The 17114-nt window shown below is 38.1% G+C and overlaps 1 protein-coding gene across 1 annotated transcript in view; it reads left to right on the forward strand.

Moving 5' to 3' along the window:
• Positions 1-231: 231 nt before the first annotated feature.
• LOC112240076 (multiple PDZ domain protein) overlaps positions 232-17114 on the forward strand; it is a gene marked incomplete at its 3' end in the record, with an annotated part of 27737 nt that continues 10854 nt past the window's right edge. Inside the window, exons 1-3 of the mRNA XM_042313860.1 lie at positions 232-496; positions 10593-10680; positions 17008-17114. The exon at positions 17008-17114 is cut by the window's right edge and continues 57 nt beyond it. Coding sequence (XP_042169794.1) covers positions 10623-10680; positions 17008-17114 — 165 coding nt within the window. The remainder of the gene's footprint in view (positions 497-10592; positions 10681-17007) is intronic.

Consider the following 17114-nt stretch of genomic DNA (forward strand, 5'->3'; position numbering starts at 1 on the left):
TAGTCAGAAAATGGCATTCTCTAGTCCAAAGATAGGCCTATAGCTTTAAACCTGAAAAATGAATATAGTATCACAATCACCATGAAATAACTACTGGAGTTAATTTGAGATGAAACTTAATTTTCTTACCTGAAGAAAACTAGTGTGTATTTTCATTGAGTCTATGAGGACGGACGAGAAGGTCGCAGGTGCGCGTCTGGTCCGCTTTCAGGACGTCAGAAGATCACCGGTGAGGTGCGCATGCGTCCCTCACAGTGTGAAACGGATCGGCACACGCTTGATAAAACAGTTGATCTCCGTCTGTTTTGATAGATTTTGTGGTATTTTACGTAGGTTTAAAACATCAAATTCATGTAGGTTTACGGTATTAATGTTATATTCATTCATGTAGCTCTAAAACGGACAAAATGTTGATTTTTTTTTCCCCCTGGCGACCGCGGACTTCTTAGGGGGACCTGTTGATTCTACGGTGTAGCCCACCGAAGCAGCAATGGAGGTGAGCTAACGGTGACGGGATTGTGAGTCTTCGGCATATCTAGCCTATGCTATTATAGGCTACTTTTAACATATACCCCAGCATTTTTTTCTCTCCATTAGACCTGAGACGACCTATTTACTGAAGTACAGAGATTTATTTGCCATCCACATTGGGAAATAAAGTGCGCTGGATTTATGCGTTGACTATTGTCACTTGTGGGCTACTGTTACTGCACTCAAGGCACTCTAATCTTATCTGTAGGCTATAGGCTACTATTATTTTGACAATAAAATATGTTTATAATTCATAAACTACGTAGCCTTAAACCTAAAATAGCCTATAAGCTACCAACACTCAGGGAAACTGATTTCTAAATTAGGAAGTGCTTATTCAAAACCGCGTCGTATTATTTTTATTTTGCGTTCTCTTGTTACATAATACATTATTTTGGCTTCATGTTTTTGATATTCACCACCGCTGCCTGTTAACCATTCTTGTCTAGCCCACTAAATCAATCTCGTTATCAAACGCACCGCTTGTGTCTCTCTCTCTCTCTCTCTTGCTTGAGTGGCCTGGGGTGTATTCATTACTGCAAACCATAGCAAAACCTTTTCCAACTGTTCCCGATAATTTCTCATTGGACACGTTCAGGTTAGTCCCTTCCCATTTCGACCGCCTGCTTCCTAGTGAATAAGCTAGATCCCTGTCCTGTCCCATGCACCTGGCACAAAATGATCGTGAGGCTGCATGTCAACTGTAATTACCGTGAGTCTTGGATAAGGCTATTTGCCGATGGTAATCTCATTTAAGAGCATTAGGTTTAGTCCCGGGAAGGCGCTTGCTAACAAGCTTGTTTGAGCATACACCTCGTGCGTTCCAAATGACGCCCTATCAAAATTAGCTTTCGGTCATTTAGCATGCAAACAACATGTATATTTTATTGTGACGCTGCATCAGTGAGATATGGACATGACGGTATGAGCTTCAGTTCTCTATCCATGGAGTTAGCCCACTGCGTCACCGGGATGGAGCTCGAGCAAAGAAGGCTGTTCATTTTAGTCTATTCAAACAGACCTCATTTGAAAGGCAACAATTACACATTTAGATCAGGTGTGGCCAACACATCTGAACACACTCAGCATGATGGGGGATAGAGAGAGTTTTGTTGATGCTGAGAACGGAATGTCTAATTTTTTTTTTTAAATAACATTTTTAGAACATTCTTGTGGTTTTTATAGAACGTTTTCTTAATTGTTCTGAGAACATGACTTTACATAGAACTACAAGGAAACCTGTAGAAAACATTATGCCGAAGTACCGAAATTCCCACCTAAGAAACAAATGGTTCTCAGAACGTTATGTGCTAGCTGGGTAGCTTGCACCATTCCCAGAATGTTGTAGATAGGTTCTATGCAAAATAACCATAGGACAACCATGCTCTCGCAAACGCGAAGAAACATATGGTTCTCAGAACGTTATGTGCTAGCTGGGTATACCCCATATGGGGTCTTAAAGGTGGAGTGAGGGGGCAGAAGCTGAGCTGCAAATGAATCATCTTAGCAACAAGTATAAAAGGAACATTGAGGTGTTTTATTTAATAACATTTGTTTTATTTAACAATATTTTATTAAATTAAATAGCCTACATGAAGACTTTCTGGTTTAATACTAGGAGGCCTAAACACACAAATCAAATTAAATTGTATTTGTCACGTCCACAGTTTACAGCAGGTATATGATACATCCACAGTTTACAGCAGGTATATGATACATCCACAGGTATATGATACATCCACAGTTTACAGCAGGTATATGATACATCCACAGGTATATGATACATCCACAGTTTACAGCAGGTATATGATACATCCACAGTTTACAGCAGGTATATGATACATCCACAGGTATATGATACATCCACAGTTTACAGCAGGTATATGATACATCCACAGTTTACAGCAGGTATATGATACATCCACAGTTTACAGCAGGTATATGATACATCCACAGTTTACAGCAGGTATATGATACATCCACAGGTATATGATACATCCACAGTTTACAGCAGGTATATGATACATCCACAGTTTACAGCAGGTATATGATACATCCACAGTTTACAGCAGGTATATGATACATCCACAGTTTACAGCAGGTATATGATACATCCACAGGTATATGATACATCCACAGGTATATGATACATCCACAGTTTACAGCAGGTATATGATACATCCACAGGTATATGATACATCCACAGGTATATGATACATCCACAGGTATATGATACATCCACAGTTTACAGCAGGTATATGATACATCCACAGGTATATGATACATCCACAGTTTACAGCAGGTATATGATACATCCACAGTTTACAGCAGGTATATGATACATCCACAGTTTACAGCAGGTATATGATACATCCACAGTTTACAGCAGGTATATGATACATCCACAGTTTACAGCAGGTATATGATACATCCACAGGTATATGATACATCACATCCACAGTTTACAGCAGGTATATGATACATCCACAGTTTACAGCAGGTATATGATACATCCACAGTTTACAGCAGGTATATGATACATCCACAGTTTACAGCAGGTATATGATACATCCACAGGTATATGATACATCCACAGTTTACAGCAGGTATATGATACATCCACAGTTTACAGCAGTATAGATACAGTTTACACAATATGATACATCCACAGGAATATGATACATCCACAGTTTACAGCAGGTATATGATACATCCACAGTATTACAGCAGGTATATGATACATCCACAGGTATATGATACATCCACAGTTTACAGCAGGTATATGATACATCTACAGGTATATGATACATCCACAGTTTACAGCAGGTATATGATACATCCACAGTTTACAGCAGGTATGGATAATGAACAATATGATATACAGTATAGATAATGAACAATATGACAGAACAGATAATGAACAGTATGATATACAGAACAGATAATGAACAGTATGATATACAGTATAGATAATGAACAATAAGATATACAGAACAGATAATGAACTATAGAGTATACAGAATAGATAATGAACAATATGATATACAGTATAGATAATGAACAATAATATATACAGTATAGATAATGAATGTGCTTTGAGTATGACTGCATTTACAAATATAAAGTAAACACACTCGCATACACACGCATTGTACATTTATGTTTGTTGAAGTTGATTTAACTTATAAAATTAAGGCAACCAGCTGCAATACAAGTTAGGCGAATGTGTTGAGACACATAATTGTGTGTTGAGATTGTATTGCAGCTAGTGGAAGATCAGTGGGGCCTCATTTATCAACTGTGCATACATGTCTTACAAAAATCTGGCACACACACACACACACACACACACACACCACACACACACACACACACAGGCTGTTTCCAACGCATCAAAGACACATCCTCCTCCACTTACCCTCGCCTTATGCCCTCAGGGGAATCCCCCGCGGCCATCTTTGTCATTGGTCCAAATGATTAGCCAAGCAAAAGAAGTTGGCGACGTAAGCCCCTCAGCACTCGTTTTTTGATCGAGTTCGCGAGTGTACAGTTCTGTTCCCCCGGGGCCTGAAACGACCCATAATTCTAATCCGCGATGATCGTACATCCGCTACGAAAAGTTAAAACCAACATTAATATTGGGAGACGTCAACATAAAAGTGTAAGGTAAAAAACGAATGTAAATAAGTTAGATATTGTGCTACTAATGCACATGACAGCAACAAACACGTATTGTAAGTTATTATGTTTTTGTTTGGTTGGCTTTTGGAAACGTTAATTTGCGTTCGTAACTTTCCCTTTTACGTTGTAATTGTCGATTTACCTGCTGTAGTAGGACGGCTAACATTCGATGTCTGCGGATGCGTTGTCCTCCATCCAAGATATGAAATACGATCCTATTTGACTGTAGTGCATATTAAAAGCTGATGACTGACAACACAAACCGTGGGAGGAACGGGTGACACATTTGCCGGGACAAGAGCGGTCCGTTTAAAAATGTATTCATTCTTCCCTCGCCCCCCTCGACCTGCAAGTGTCAACTCATCAGACGTCATGATACGTCATCAGAAGTGTACACTTAATTTGAGGGCTGAGGGGATAGGGTGTGTCTTTTAGAGTGTTTGGACCGTACCCAGAGATCTGTATGTTCTCCTTGATAAATCCGAGCCGTACTATATATTTGTGCTCCTCGTTTGCTGTACGATTTAGCCAGAGATCTGTATGTTCTCCTTGATAAATCCGAGCTCCTCGTTTGCTGTACGATTTAGCCAGAGATCTGTACTATATATTTGTGCTCCTCGTTTGCTGTACGATTTAGCCAGAGATCTGTATGTTCTCCTTGATAAATCCGAGCCGTACTATATATTTGTGCTCCTCGTTTGCTGTACGATTTAGCCAGAGATCTGTATGTTCTCCTTGATAAATCCGAGCCGTACTATATATTTGTGCTCCTCGTTTGCTGTACGATTTAGCCAGAGATCTGTATGTTCTCCTTGATAAATCAGAGCCGTACTATATATTTGTGCTCTCGTTTGCTGTACGATTTAGCCAGAGATCTGTATGTTCTCCTTGATAAATCAGAGATCTGAGCCGTACTATATATTTGTGCTCCTCGTTTGCTGTACGATTTAGCCAGAGATCTGTATGTTCTCCTTGATAAATCCGAGCCGTACTATATATTTGTGCTCCTCGTTTGCTGTACGATTTAGCCAGAGATCTGTATGTTCTCCTTGATAAATCAGAGCCGTACTATATATTTGTGCTCCTCGTTTGCTGTACGATATGGAGATGTTGGAACTGAGCCATGATAGTTTCTACAAAGAGAGAAGCGCAATGTCAAGTTTGATCACATGTGGGCAGAATGTTTTAAATCTTTAGCAGTCAATTTTTTTAAAACAATAAAATACACAGCGAGTGCGAAACACTAGCTGCACATTCTGAAAGATTGATTATCCCTTCTGAAAGATTGATTGTCCTTCCTGCTAGATTGATTGTCATTCCTGCAAGATTGATTGTCATTCCTAAAATATTGATTGTCATTCCTAAAATATTGATTGTTCTTCCTAAAATATTGATTGTCCTTCCTAAAAGATTGATTGTCCTTCCTGCAAGATTGATTGTCATTCCTAAAATATTGATTGTTCTTCCTAAAATATTGATTGTCCTTCCTAAAAGATTGATTGTCCTTCTTAAAATATTGATTGTCCTTCCTGCACGATTGTCCTTCCTAAAAGATTGATTGTCATTCCTGCTAGATTGATTGTCCTTCCTGCTAGATTGATTGTCCTTCCTGCTAGATTGATTGTCCTTCCTGCTAGATAGATTGTCATTCCTGCCAAGGTTGATTGTCCTTCCTGCTAGATATATTGTCATTCCTGCTAGGTTGATTGTTCTTCCTGCTAGATTGATTGTCCTTCCTGCTAGATTGATTGTCATTCCTGCCAAGGTTGATTGTCCATCCTGCCAAGGTTGTATGTCCTTCCTGCTAGATTGATTGTACTTCCTGCTAGATTGATTGTCCTTCCTGCAAGATTGATTGTCCTTCCTGCTAGATTGATTGTCCTTCCTGCCAAGGTTGATTGTCCTTCCTGCTAAATTGATTGTCCTTCCTGCCAAGGTTGATTGTCCTTCCTGCTAGATTGATTGTCATTCCTGGTAGATTGATTGTCCTTCCTGCCAAGGTTGATTGTCCTTTCTGCCAAGGTTGATTGTCCTTCCTGCTAGATTGATTGTACTTCCTGCTAGATTGATTGTCCTTCCTGCAAGATTGATTGTCCTTCCTGCTAGATTGATTGTCCTTCCTGCCAAGGTTGATTGTCCTTCCTGCCAAGGTTGATTGTCCTTCCTGCCAAGGTTGATTGTCCTTCCTGCTAGATTGATTCTCCTTCCTGCTAGATTGATTGTCCTTCCTGCTAGATTGATTGTCCTTCCTGCTAGATTGATTGTCCTTCCTGCCAAGGTTGATTCTCCTTCCTGCCAAGGTTGATTGTCCTTTCCTGCTAGATTGATTGTCCTTCCTGCTAGATTGATTGTCCTTCCTGCCAAGGTTGATTGTCCTTCCTGCCAAGGTTGATTGTCCTTCCTGCTAGATTGATTCTCCTTCCTGCTAGATTGATTCTCCTTCCTGCTAGATTGATTCTCCTTCCTGCTAGATTGATTCTCCTTCCTGCTAGATTGATTCTCCTTCCTGCTAGATTGATTCTCCTTCCTGCTAGATTGATTGTCCTTCCTGCCAAGGTTGATTGTCCCTCCTGCCAAGGTTGATTGTCCTTCCTGCAGATTGATTCTCCTTTGCTAATTGATTGTCCTTCCTGCTAGATTGATTGTCCTTCCTGCTAGATTGATTGTCCTTCCTGCCAAGGTTGATTCTCCTTCCTGCCAAGGTTGATTGTCCTTTCCTGCTAGATTGATTGTCCTTCCTGCTAGATTGATTGTCCTTCCTGCCAAGGTTGATTGTCCTTCCTGCTAGATTGATTCTCCTTCCTGCTAGATTGATTGTCCTTCCTGCTAGATTGATTGTCCTTCCTGCCAAGATTGATTGTCCTTTCAAACTATTGAAAAGTATCCTCAATACTACAGCCGAAGACAAGTCGTTGTTCAGTGATTTGTTAATCATGTTAGGTTCTAAATGAACCGAGTAAAAACTCACGGAGGATTATTAAAGGGTCCGACAGCTGAACAGACGAAGACATGTTCCCACCAGCGCAAGAATATAAACCTCAATTTAGGTGAATTCTCCTCCTTACACATCTTTTTATTTTTTTTCACCTTTATTTTACTAGGCAAGTCAGTTAAGAACAAATTCTTATTTACAATGACGGCCTAGGAACAGTGGGTTAACTGCCTGTTCAGGGGCAGAACGACAGATTTGTACCTTGTCAGCTCGGGGATTCAAACTTGCAACCTTTCGGTTACTAGTCCAACGCTCTAACCACTAGGCTACCCTGCCGCCTCTACACTCTAACCACTAGGCCACCCTGCCACCCCTCCACTCTAACCACTAGGCCACCCTGCCACCTCTACACTCTAACCACTAGGCTACGCTGCCACCTCTACCCTCTAACCACTAGGCTACGCTGCCACCTCTACACTCTAACCACTAGGCTACCCTGCCACCTCTACACTCTAACCACTAGGCTACCCTGCCACCTCTACACTCTAACCACTAGGCTACGCTGCCACCTCTACACTCTAACCACTAGGCTACGCTGCCACCTCTACACTCTAACCACTAGGCTACCCTGCCACCTCTACACTCTAACCACTAGGCTACCCTGCCACCTCTACACTCTAACCACTAGGCTACGCTGCCACCTCTACACTCTAACCACTAGGCTACGCTGCCACCTCTACACTCTAACCACTAGGCTACCCTGCCACCTCTACACTCTAACCACTAGGCTACGCTGCCACCTCTACACTCTAACCACTAGGCTACGCTGCCACCTCTACACTCTAACCACTAGGCTACCCTGCCACCTCTACACTCTAACCACTAGGCTACGCTGCCACCTCTACACTCTAACCACTAGGCTACCCTGCCACCTCTACACTCTAACCACTAGGCTACGCTGCCACCTCTACACTCTAACCACTAGGCTACGCTGCCACCTCTACACTCTAACCACTAGGCTACGCTGCCACCTCTACACTCTAACCACTAGGCTACGCTGCCACCTCTACACTCTAACCACTAGGCTACGCTGCCACCTCTACACTCTAACCACTAGGCTACCCTACCTCCTCTACACTCTAACCACTAGCCTACCCTGCCGCCTCTACACTCTAACCACTAGGCTACCCTGCCTCCTCTACACTCTAACCACTAGGCTACGCTGCCACCTCTACACTCTAACCACTAGGCTACGCTGCCACCTCTACACTCTAACCACTAGGCTACGCTGCCACCTCTACACTCTAACCACTAGGCTACCCTGCCACCTCTACACTCTAACCACTAGGCTACGCTGCCACCTCTACACTCTAACCACTAGGCTACGCTGCCACCTCTACACTCTAACCACTAGGCTACCCTGCCTCCTCTACACTCTAACCACTAGGCTACGCTGCCACCTCTACACTCTAACCACTAGGCTACGCTGCCACCTCTACACTCTAACCACTAGGCTACGCTGCCGCCTCTACACTCTAACCACTAGGCTACCCTGCCTCCTCTACACTCTAACCACTAGGCTACCCTGCCACCTCTACACTCTAACCACTAGGCTACCCTGCCTCCTCTACACTCTAACCACTAGGCCACCCTGCCTATACATTTCTGTTGCCAGACAGAACTTTAGTGGCATATGTTCTTCCTCACTTCATCTGACCTCTGACCTCGCACCCAACGTCCTCACTCCTCCCTAACTTACGGCTCTCCTGTTGACTTTGTACCCGACCGTGGCCCTTCTCCTTCCCATGGGATCCCTGATGTCTAACAGTAACACATTCTGACAGAACGTAAACGTTCCACATTCCCCCTTTTTCTCTGCCTCAGTGACGTGAATGAGGATATTTCATATGATCAAGTTTAGAAGTTCAGAGCCCATCCATCAATAGATGACTGTGTTTCCATCTCTCCTGCCTCGGTATATAGGCTATGATGTGGCGCTCCTATTGCACAGCAATACTGTAGCATACTCATACTGTGAAATATTTTAAGTAGGCTACCAGTCTATTTACGTTCGAGCGTGCTTGGCTATTGAATGAGTGATTTGATAAATGGTAGACTAATATTTGTTGTGTAGCAGGGATAAACCAGTCATGTCCTGCAATATGATCCGGATTCAGACCTACAGTATATAATAACATAAGAGACATGTCCTGCAATATGATCCGGATTCAGACCTACAGTATATAATACAATAGAGAGACGTGTCCTGCAATATGATCCGGATTCAGACCTACAGTATATAATAACATGAGAGACATGTCCTGTGGTTGATCAATTGATCAACCACCAGAAGTGGTGTGTCTACATGGTCTGACCTGTGCGTGTGGAGATACTCACTCTTTACTGTTCAAAATGATACCAACTTTTGTGGGAAAACTGTCGCATTCAGGATTAAAGTTTTTTTTTTTTTGTGCGCATGCTCCTTTGATCAATCAATCAATCAATCAATCAATCAATCAATCAATCAATCAATCAATCAATCAAATGTATTTATAAAGCCCTTCTTACATCAGCTGATATCTCAAAGTGCTGTACAGAAACCCAGCCTAAAACCCCAAACAGCAAGCAATGCAGGCGTAGAAGCACGGTGGCTCGGAAAAACTACGTAGAAAGGCCAGAAAACTAGGAAGAAACCTAGAGAGGAACCAGGCTCTGAGGGGTGGGCCAGTCCTCTTCTGGCTGTGCTGGGTAGAGAGGAACCAGGCTCTGAGGGGAACTGGCAGGCTCTGAGGGGTGGCCAGTCCTCTTCTGGCTGTACTGGGTAGAGAGGAACCAGGCTCTGAGGGGTGGCCAGTCCTCTTCTGGCTGTACTGGGTAGAGAGGAACCAGGCTCTGAGGGGTGGCCAGTCCTCTTCTGGCTGTGCTGGGTAGAGAGGAACCAGGCTATGAGGGTGGGCCAGTCCTCTTCTGGCTGTGCTGGGTAGAGAGGAACCAGGCTATGAGGGGTGGCCAGTCCTCTTCTGGCTGTGCTGGGTAGAGAGGAACCAGGCTCTGAGGGGTGGCCAGTCCTCTTCTGGCTGTGCTGGGTAGAGAGGAACCAGGCTCTGAGGGTGGCCAGTCCTCTTCTGGCTGTACTGGGTAGAGAGGAACCAGGCTATGAGGGGTGGGCCAGTCCTCTTCTGGCTGTACTGGGTAGAGAGGAACCAGGCTCTGAGGGGTGGCCAGTCCTCTTCTGGCTGTACTGGGTAGAGAGGAACCAGGCTCTGAGGGGTGGCCAGTCCTCTTCTGGCTGTACTGGGTAGAGAGGAACCAGGCTCTGAGGGGTGGCCAGTCCTCTTCTGGCTGTACTGGGTAGAGAGGAACCAGGCTATGAGGGGTGGGCCAGTCCTCTTCTGGCTGTGCCGTGTGGAGATTATAATGATGATGAATATGTCAAATCATGTTGCAGGTATCTGATGTTGACCGGTGACAGGCACACATGAACACTCTCAACCATCTAGTGAAGACCTACATCCAAGCAAAGATGGACGCTATGGGTAAGTGTCATTCAGCCCTTCTAAGCACAGTGACTACACTACACAGTGACTACACTACACGGTGACTACACTACACAGTAACTACGCACAGTGACTACACTACACAGTGACTACACTACACAGTGACTACACTACACAGTGACTACACCTTGACTACACTACACAGTGACTACACTACACAGTGACTACACCTTGACTCCACTACACAGTGACTACACTACACAGTGACTCCACTACACAGTGACTACACTACACAGTGACTGACACTACACAGTGACTACACAGTGACTACACTACACAGTGACTCCACTACACAGTGACTACACTACACAGTGACACTACGGTGACTACACAGTGACTACACAGTGACTACACTACACAGTGACTACACTACACAGTGACTACACAGTGACTACACTACACAGTGACTACACTACACAGTGACTACACTACACAGTGACTACACTACACAGTGACTACACTACACAGTGACTACACTACACCTTGACTACACTACACCTTGACTACACTACACAGTGACTACAGTACACAGTGACTACAGTACAAATTGTATTGAGTTGTGTTGTATTGTGTTGTATTGTAGTGTGTATTGTATTGCAATATATTGTATTATATTGTATTGTATTATATTGTAGTGTGTATTGTATTATATTGTAGTTTGTATTCTATTATATTGTATTATAATGTATTGCATTGTATTGTATTGTGTATTGTATTGTGTATTGTATTGTAGTGTGTATTGTATTGTATTGTAGTGTGTATTGTATTGTATTGTAGTGTGTATTGTATTGTAGTGTGTATTGTATTGTAGTGTGTATTGTAGTTTGTAGTGTGTATTGTAGTGTGTATTGTATTGTAGTGTGTATTGTAGTGTGTAGTGTGTATTGTATTGTAGTGTGTATTGTATTGTAGTGTGTATTGTAGTGTGTATTGTAGTGTGTATTGTAGTGTGTATTGTATTGTATTGTAGTGTGTGTATTGTATTGTAGTGTGTATTGTATTGTAGTGTGTATTGTATTGTATTGTAGTGTGTATTGTATTGTAGTGTGTATTGTATTGTAGTGTGTATTGTATTGTATTGTAGTGTGCATTGTATTGTGTATTGTATTGTGTATTGTATTGTAGTGTGTATTGTATTGTAGTGTGTATTGTAGTGTGTATTGTATTGTAGTGTGTATTGTAGTGTGTATTGTAGTGTGTATTGTATTGTATTGTAGTGTGTATTATATTGTAGTGTGTATTGTATTGTAGTTTGTATTGTATTGTAGTGTGTATTGTAGTGTGTATTGTATTGTAGTGTGTATTGTAGTGTGTATTGTATTATATTGTAGTGTGTATTGTATTATATTGTAGTGTGTATTGTATTGTAGTGTGTATTGTATTGTAGTGTGTATTGCATTGTATTGTAGTGTGTATTGTATTGTAGTGTGTATTGTATTGTATTGTAGTGTGTATTGTATTGTAGTGTGTATTGTATTGTATTGTAGTGTGTATTGTATTGTATTGTAGTGTGTATTGTATTGTATTGTAGTGTGTATTGTATTGTAGTGTGTATTGTAGTGTGTATTGTATTGTAGTGTGTATTGTATTATATTGTAGTGTGTATTGTATTATATTGTAGTGTGTGTATTGTAGTGTGTATTGTATTGTATTGTAGTGTGTATTGTATTGTAGTGTGTATTGTAGTGTGTATTGTATTGTAGTGTATATTGTATTGTATTGTAGTGTGTATTGTAGTGTGTATTGTAGTTTGTATTGTATTGTATTGTAGTGTGTATTGTATTGTAGTGTGTATTGTAGTGTGTATTGTAGTGTGTATTGTATTGTAGTGTGTCTTGTATTGTAGTGTGTATTGTATTGTATTGTAGTGTGTATTGTATTGTAGTGTGTATTGTATTGTAGTGTGTACTGTATTATATTGTAGTGTGTATTGTATTGTAGTGTGTATTGTATTGTATTGTAGTGTGTATTGTATTGTAGTGTGTATTGTATTGTAGTTTGTATTGTATTGCAGTGTGTATTGTATTATATTGTAGTGTGTATTGTAGTGTGTATTGTATTGTATTGTGTATTGTAGTGTGTATTGTATTGTAGTGCGTATTGTAGTGTGTATTGTATTATATTGTAGTGTGTGTATTGTTGTGTGTATTGTATTGTATTGTAGTGTGTATTGTATTGTATTGTAGTGTGTATTGTATTGTATTGTAGTGTGTATTGTATTGTAGTGTGTATTGTATTGTATTGTGTATTGTAGTGTGTATTGTATTGTAGTGTATATTGTATTGTATTGTAGTGTGTATTGTAGTGTGTATTGTATTGTATTGTATTGTATTGTATTGTAGTGTGTATTGTATTGTAGTGTGTATTGTAGTGTGTATTGTATTGTAGTGTGTATTGTATTGTATTGTAGTGTGTATTGTAGTGTGTATTGTATTGTAGTGTGTATTGTAGTGTGTATTGTATTGTAGTGTGTATTGTGGTGTGTATTGTAGTGTGTATTGTATTGTAGTGTGTAGTGTATTGTAGTGTGTAGTGTATTGTATTGTAGTGTGTATTGTAGTTTGTATTGTATTGTAGTGTGTATTGTATTGTAGTGTGTATTGTATTGTAGTGTGTAGTGTAGGGTATTGTATTGTAGTGTGTATTGTAGTTTGTATTGTATTGTATTGTATTGTATTGTATTGTAGTGTGTATTGTATTGTATTGTAGTGTGTATTGTATTGTAGTGTGTATTGTATTGTAGTGTGTATTGTATTGTAGTGTGTATTGTAGTGTGTATTGTATTGTAGTGTGTATTGTAGTGTGTATTGTATTGTAGTGTGTATTGTATTGTAGTGTGTATTGTAGTGTGTATTGTATTGTAGTGTGTATTGTATTGTAGTGTGTATTGTATTGTAGTGTGTATTGTATTGTATTGTAGTGTGTATTGTATTGTAGTGTGTATTGTATTGTAGTGTGTATTGTATTGTAGTGTGTATTGTATTGTAGTTTGTATTGTAGTGTGTATTGTATTGTAGTGTGTATTGTATTGTATTGTAGTGTGTATTGTATTGTAGTGTGTATTGTGTATTGTATTGTAGTGTGTATTGTAGTGTGTATTGTATTGTATTGTATTGTAGTGTGTATTGTATTGTAGTGTGTATTGTATTGTAGTGTGTATTGTATTGTATTGTAGTGTGTATTGTATTGTATTGTAGTGTGTATTGTATTATATTGTAGTGTGTATTGTATTATATTGTAGTGTGTATTGTAGTGTGTATTGTATTGTATTGTAGTGTGTATTGTATTGTATTGTAGTGTGTATTGTAGTGTGTATTGTATTGTAGTGTGTATTGTATTATATTGTAGTGTGTATTGTATTATATTGTAGTGTGTGTATTGTAGTGTGTATTGTATTGTAGTGTGTATTGTATTGTATTGTAGTGTGTATTGTAGTGTGTATTGTATTATATTGTAGTGTGTATTGTAGTGTGTATTGTAGTGTGTATTGTATTATATTGTAGTGTGTATTGTATTGTAGTGTGTATTGTATTGTAGTGTGTATTGTATTGTAGTGTGTATTGTAGTGTGTATTGTATTGTATTGTGTATTGTATTGTGTATTGTATTGTAGTGTGTATTGTAGTGTGTATTGTATTGTATTGTAGTGTGTATTGTATTGTATTGTAGTGTGTATTGTATTGTAGTGTGTATTGTATTGTATTGTAGTGTGTATTGTATTGTATTGTAGTGTGTATTGTATTGTAGTGTGTATTGTATTGTATTGTATTGTAGTGTGTATTGTATTGTAGTGTGTATTGTAGTGTGTATTGTATTGTAGTGTGTATTGTATTGTAGTGTGTATTGTAGTGTGTATTGTATTGTAGTGTGTATTGTAGTGTGTATTGTATTGTATTGTAGTGTGTATTGTATTGTAGTGTGTATTGTATTGTAGTGTGTATTGTATTGTAGTGTGTATTGTATTGTAGTGTGTATTGTAGTGTGTATTGTATTGTATTGTAGTGTGTATTGTATTGTAGTGTGTATTGTATTGTAGTGTGTATTGTATTGTATTGTATTGTAGTGTGTATTGTATTGTAGTGTGTATTGTAGTGTGTATTGTATTGTATTGTAGTGTGTATTGTATTGTAGTGTGTATTGTATTATATTGTAGTGTGTATTGTATTGTAGTGTGTATTGTAGTGTGTATTGTATTGTATTGTGTATTGTAGTGTGTATTGTATTGTAGTGTGTATTGTATTGTATTGTAGTGTGTATTGTATTGTATTGTAGTGTGTATTGTATTGTAGTGTGTATTGTATTGTAGTGTGTATTGTATTGTAGTGTGTATTGTATTGTAGTGTGTATTGTATTGTAGTGTGTATTGTATTGTATTGTAGTGTGTATTGTATTGTAGTGTGTATTGTAGTGTGTATTGTATTGTATTGTAGTGTGTATTGTATTGTAGTGTGTATTGTATTGTATTGTATTGTAGTGTGTATTGTATTGTATTGTGTATTGTAGTGTGTATTGTATTGTAGTGTGTATTGTATTGTATTGTAGTGTGTATTGTATTATATTGTAGTGTGTATTGTATTATATTGTAGTGTGTATTGTAGTGTGTATTGTATTGTAGTGTGTATTGTATTGTAGTGTGTATTGTATTGTATTGTAGTGTGTATTGTATTGTATTGTAGTGTGTATTGTAGTGTGTATTGTATTGTATTGTAGTGTGTATTGTATTATATTGTAGTGTGTATTGTATTATATTGTAGTGTGTATTGTATTGTATTGTAGTGTGTATTGTATTATATTGTAGTGTGTATTGTAGTGTGTATTGTATTATATTGTAGTGTGTATTGTATTATATTGTAGTGTGTATTGTATTATATTGTAGTGTGTATTGTATTATATTGTAGTGTGTATTGTAGTGTGTATTGTATTTGTATTATATTGTAGTGTGTATTGTAGTGTGTATTATATTGTAGTGTGTATTGTATTGTAGTGTGTATTGTATTGTAGTGTGTATTGTATTGTAGTGTGTATTGTATTGTAGTGTGTATTGTATTGTATTGTAGTGTGTATTGTATTGTAGTGTGTATTGTATTGTAGTGTGTATTGTATTGTATTGTAGTGTGTATTGTATTGTAGTGTGTATTGTAGTGTGTATTGTATTGTATTGTAGTGTGTATTGTATTGTAGTGTGTATTGTATTATATTGTAGTGTGTATTGTATTGTAGTGTGTATTGTATTGTAGTGTGTATTGTATTGTATTGTGTATTGTAGTGTGTATTGTATTGTAGTGTGTATTGTATTGTATTGTAGTGTGTATTGTATTATATTGTAGTGTGTATTGTATTATATTGTAGTGTGTGTATTGTAGTGTGTATTGTATTGTAGTGTGTATTGTATTATATTGTAGTGTGTATTGTATTGTAGTGTGTATTGTATTGTAGTGTGTATTGTATTGTAGTGTGTATTGTATTGTAGTGTGTATTGTATTGTACTGTGTATTGTATTGTAGTGTGTTTTGTTTTGTAGTGTGTATTGTAGTGTGTATTGTATTGTAGTGTGTAGTGTATTGTAGTGTGTATTGTATTATATTGTAGTGTGTATTGTAGTGTGTATTGTAGTGTGTATTGTATTGTAGTGTGTATTGTAGTGTGTATTGTATTATATTGTAGTGTGTATTGTATTATATTGTAGTGTGTATTGTATTGTATTGTAGTGTGTATTGTATTGTATTGTAGTGTGTATTGTATTATATTGTAGTGTGTGTATTGTATTATATTGTAGTGTGTATTGTATTGTAGTGTGTATTGTATTGTAGTGTGTATTGTATTGTACTGTGTATTGTATTGTAGTGTGTTTTGTTTTGTAGTGTGTATTGTAGTGTGTATTGTATTGTAGTGTGTAGTGTATTGTAGTGTGTGTTCTATTGTATTGTTTTATATTATATTGTATTATATTATATTGTATTGTATTGTGTTATATTATATTGTATTGTATGATATTATATTGTATTGTATTGTGTTATATTATATTGTATTGTGTTATATTATATTATATTGTATTATATTGTATTGTATTATATTGTATTGTATTATATTATTTTATATTGTAGTGTATTGTATTTTATTTTATTGTATTATATTATATATTATATTGTATTATATTGTATTTTATTTTATTTTATTTTATTGTATTGTATTGTATTTTATTTTATTGTATTATATTATATATTATATTGTATTATATTGTATTTTATTTTATTTTATTTTATTGTATTGTATTGTATTGTATTGTATTGTATTGTATTGTCTCCAGATACACAGCGGGCCTTGGAGGCTGTGGAGAGACTCCAGGCCAAGCTGAAGGACAGAGGAGAGGCTCCTACAGAGGAGAAACTATCACTACTGAAGACCGTTCTACAG

The sequence above is a fragment of the Oncorhynchus tshawytscha genome, unplaced genomic scaffold, assembly GCF_018296145.1.
Source record: "Oncorhynchus tshawytscha isolate Ot180627B unplaced genomic scaffold, Otsh_v2.0 Un_contig_9161_pilon_pilon, whole genome shotgun sequence".
Taxonomy (NCBI): Eukaryota; Metazoa; Chordata; class Actinopteri; order Salmoniformes; family Salmonidae; genus Oncorhynchus; species Oncorhynchus tshawytscha.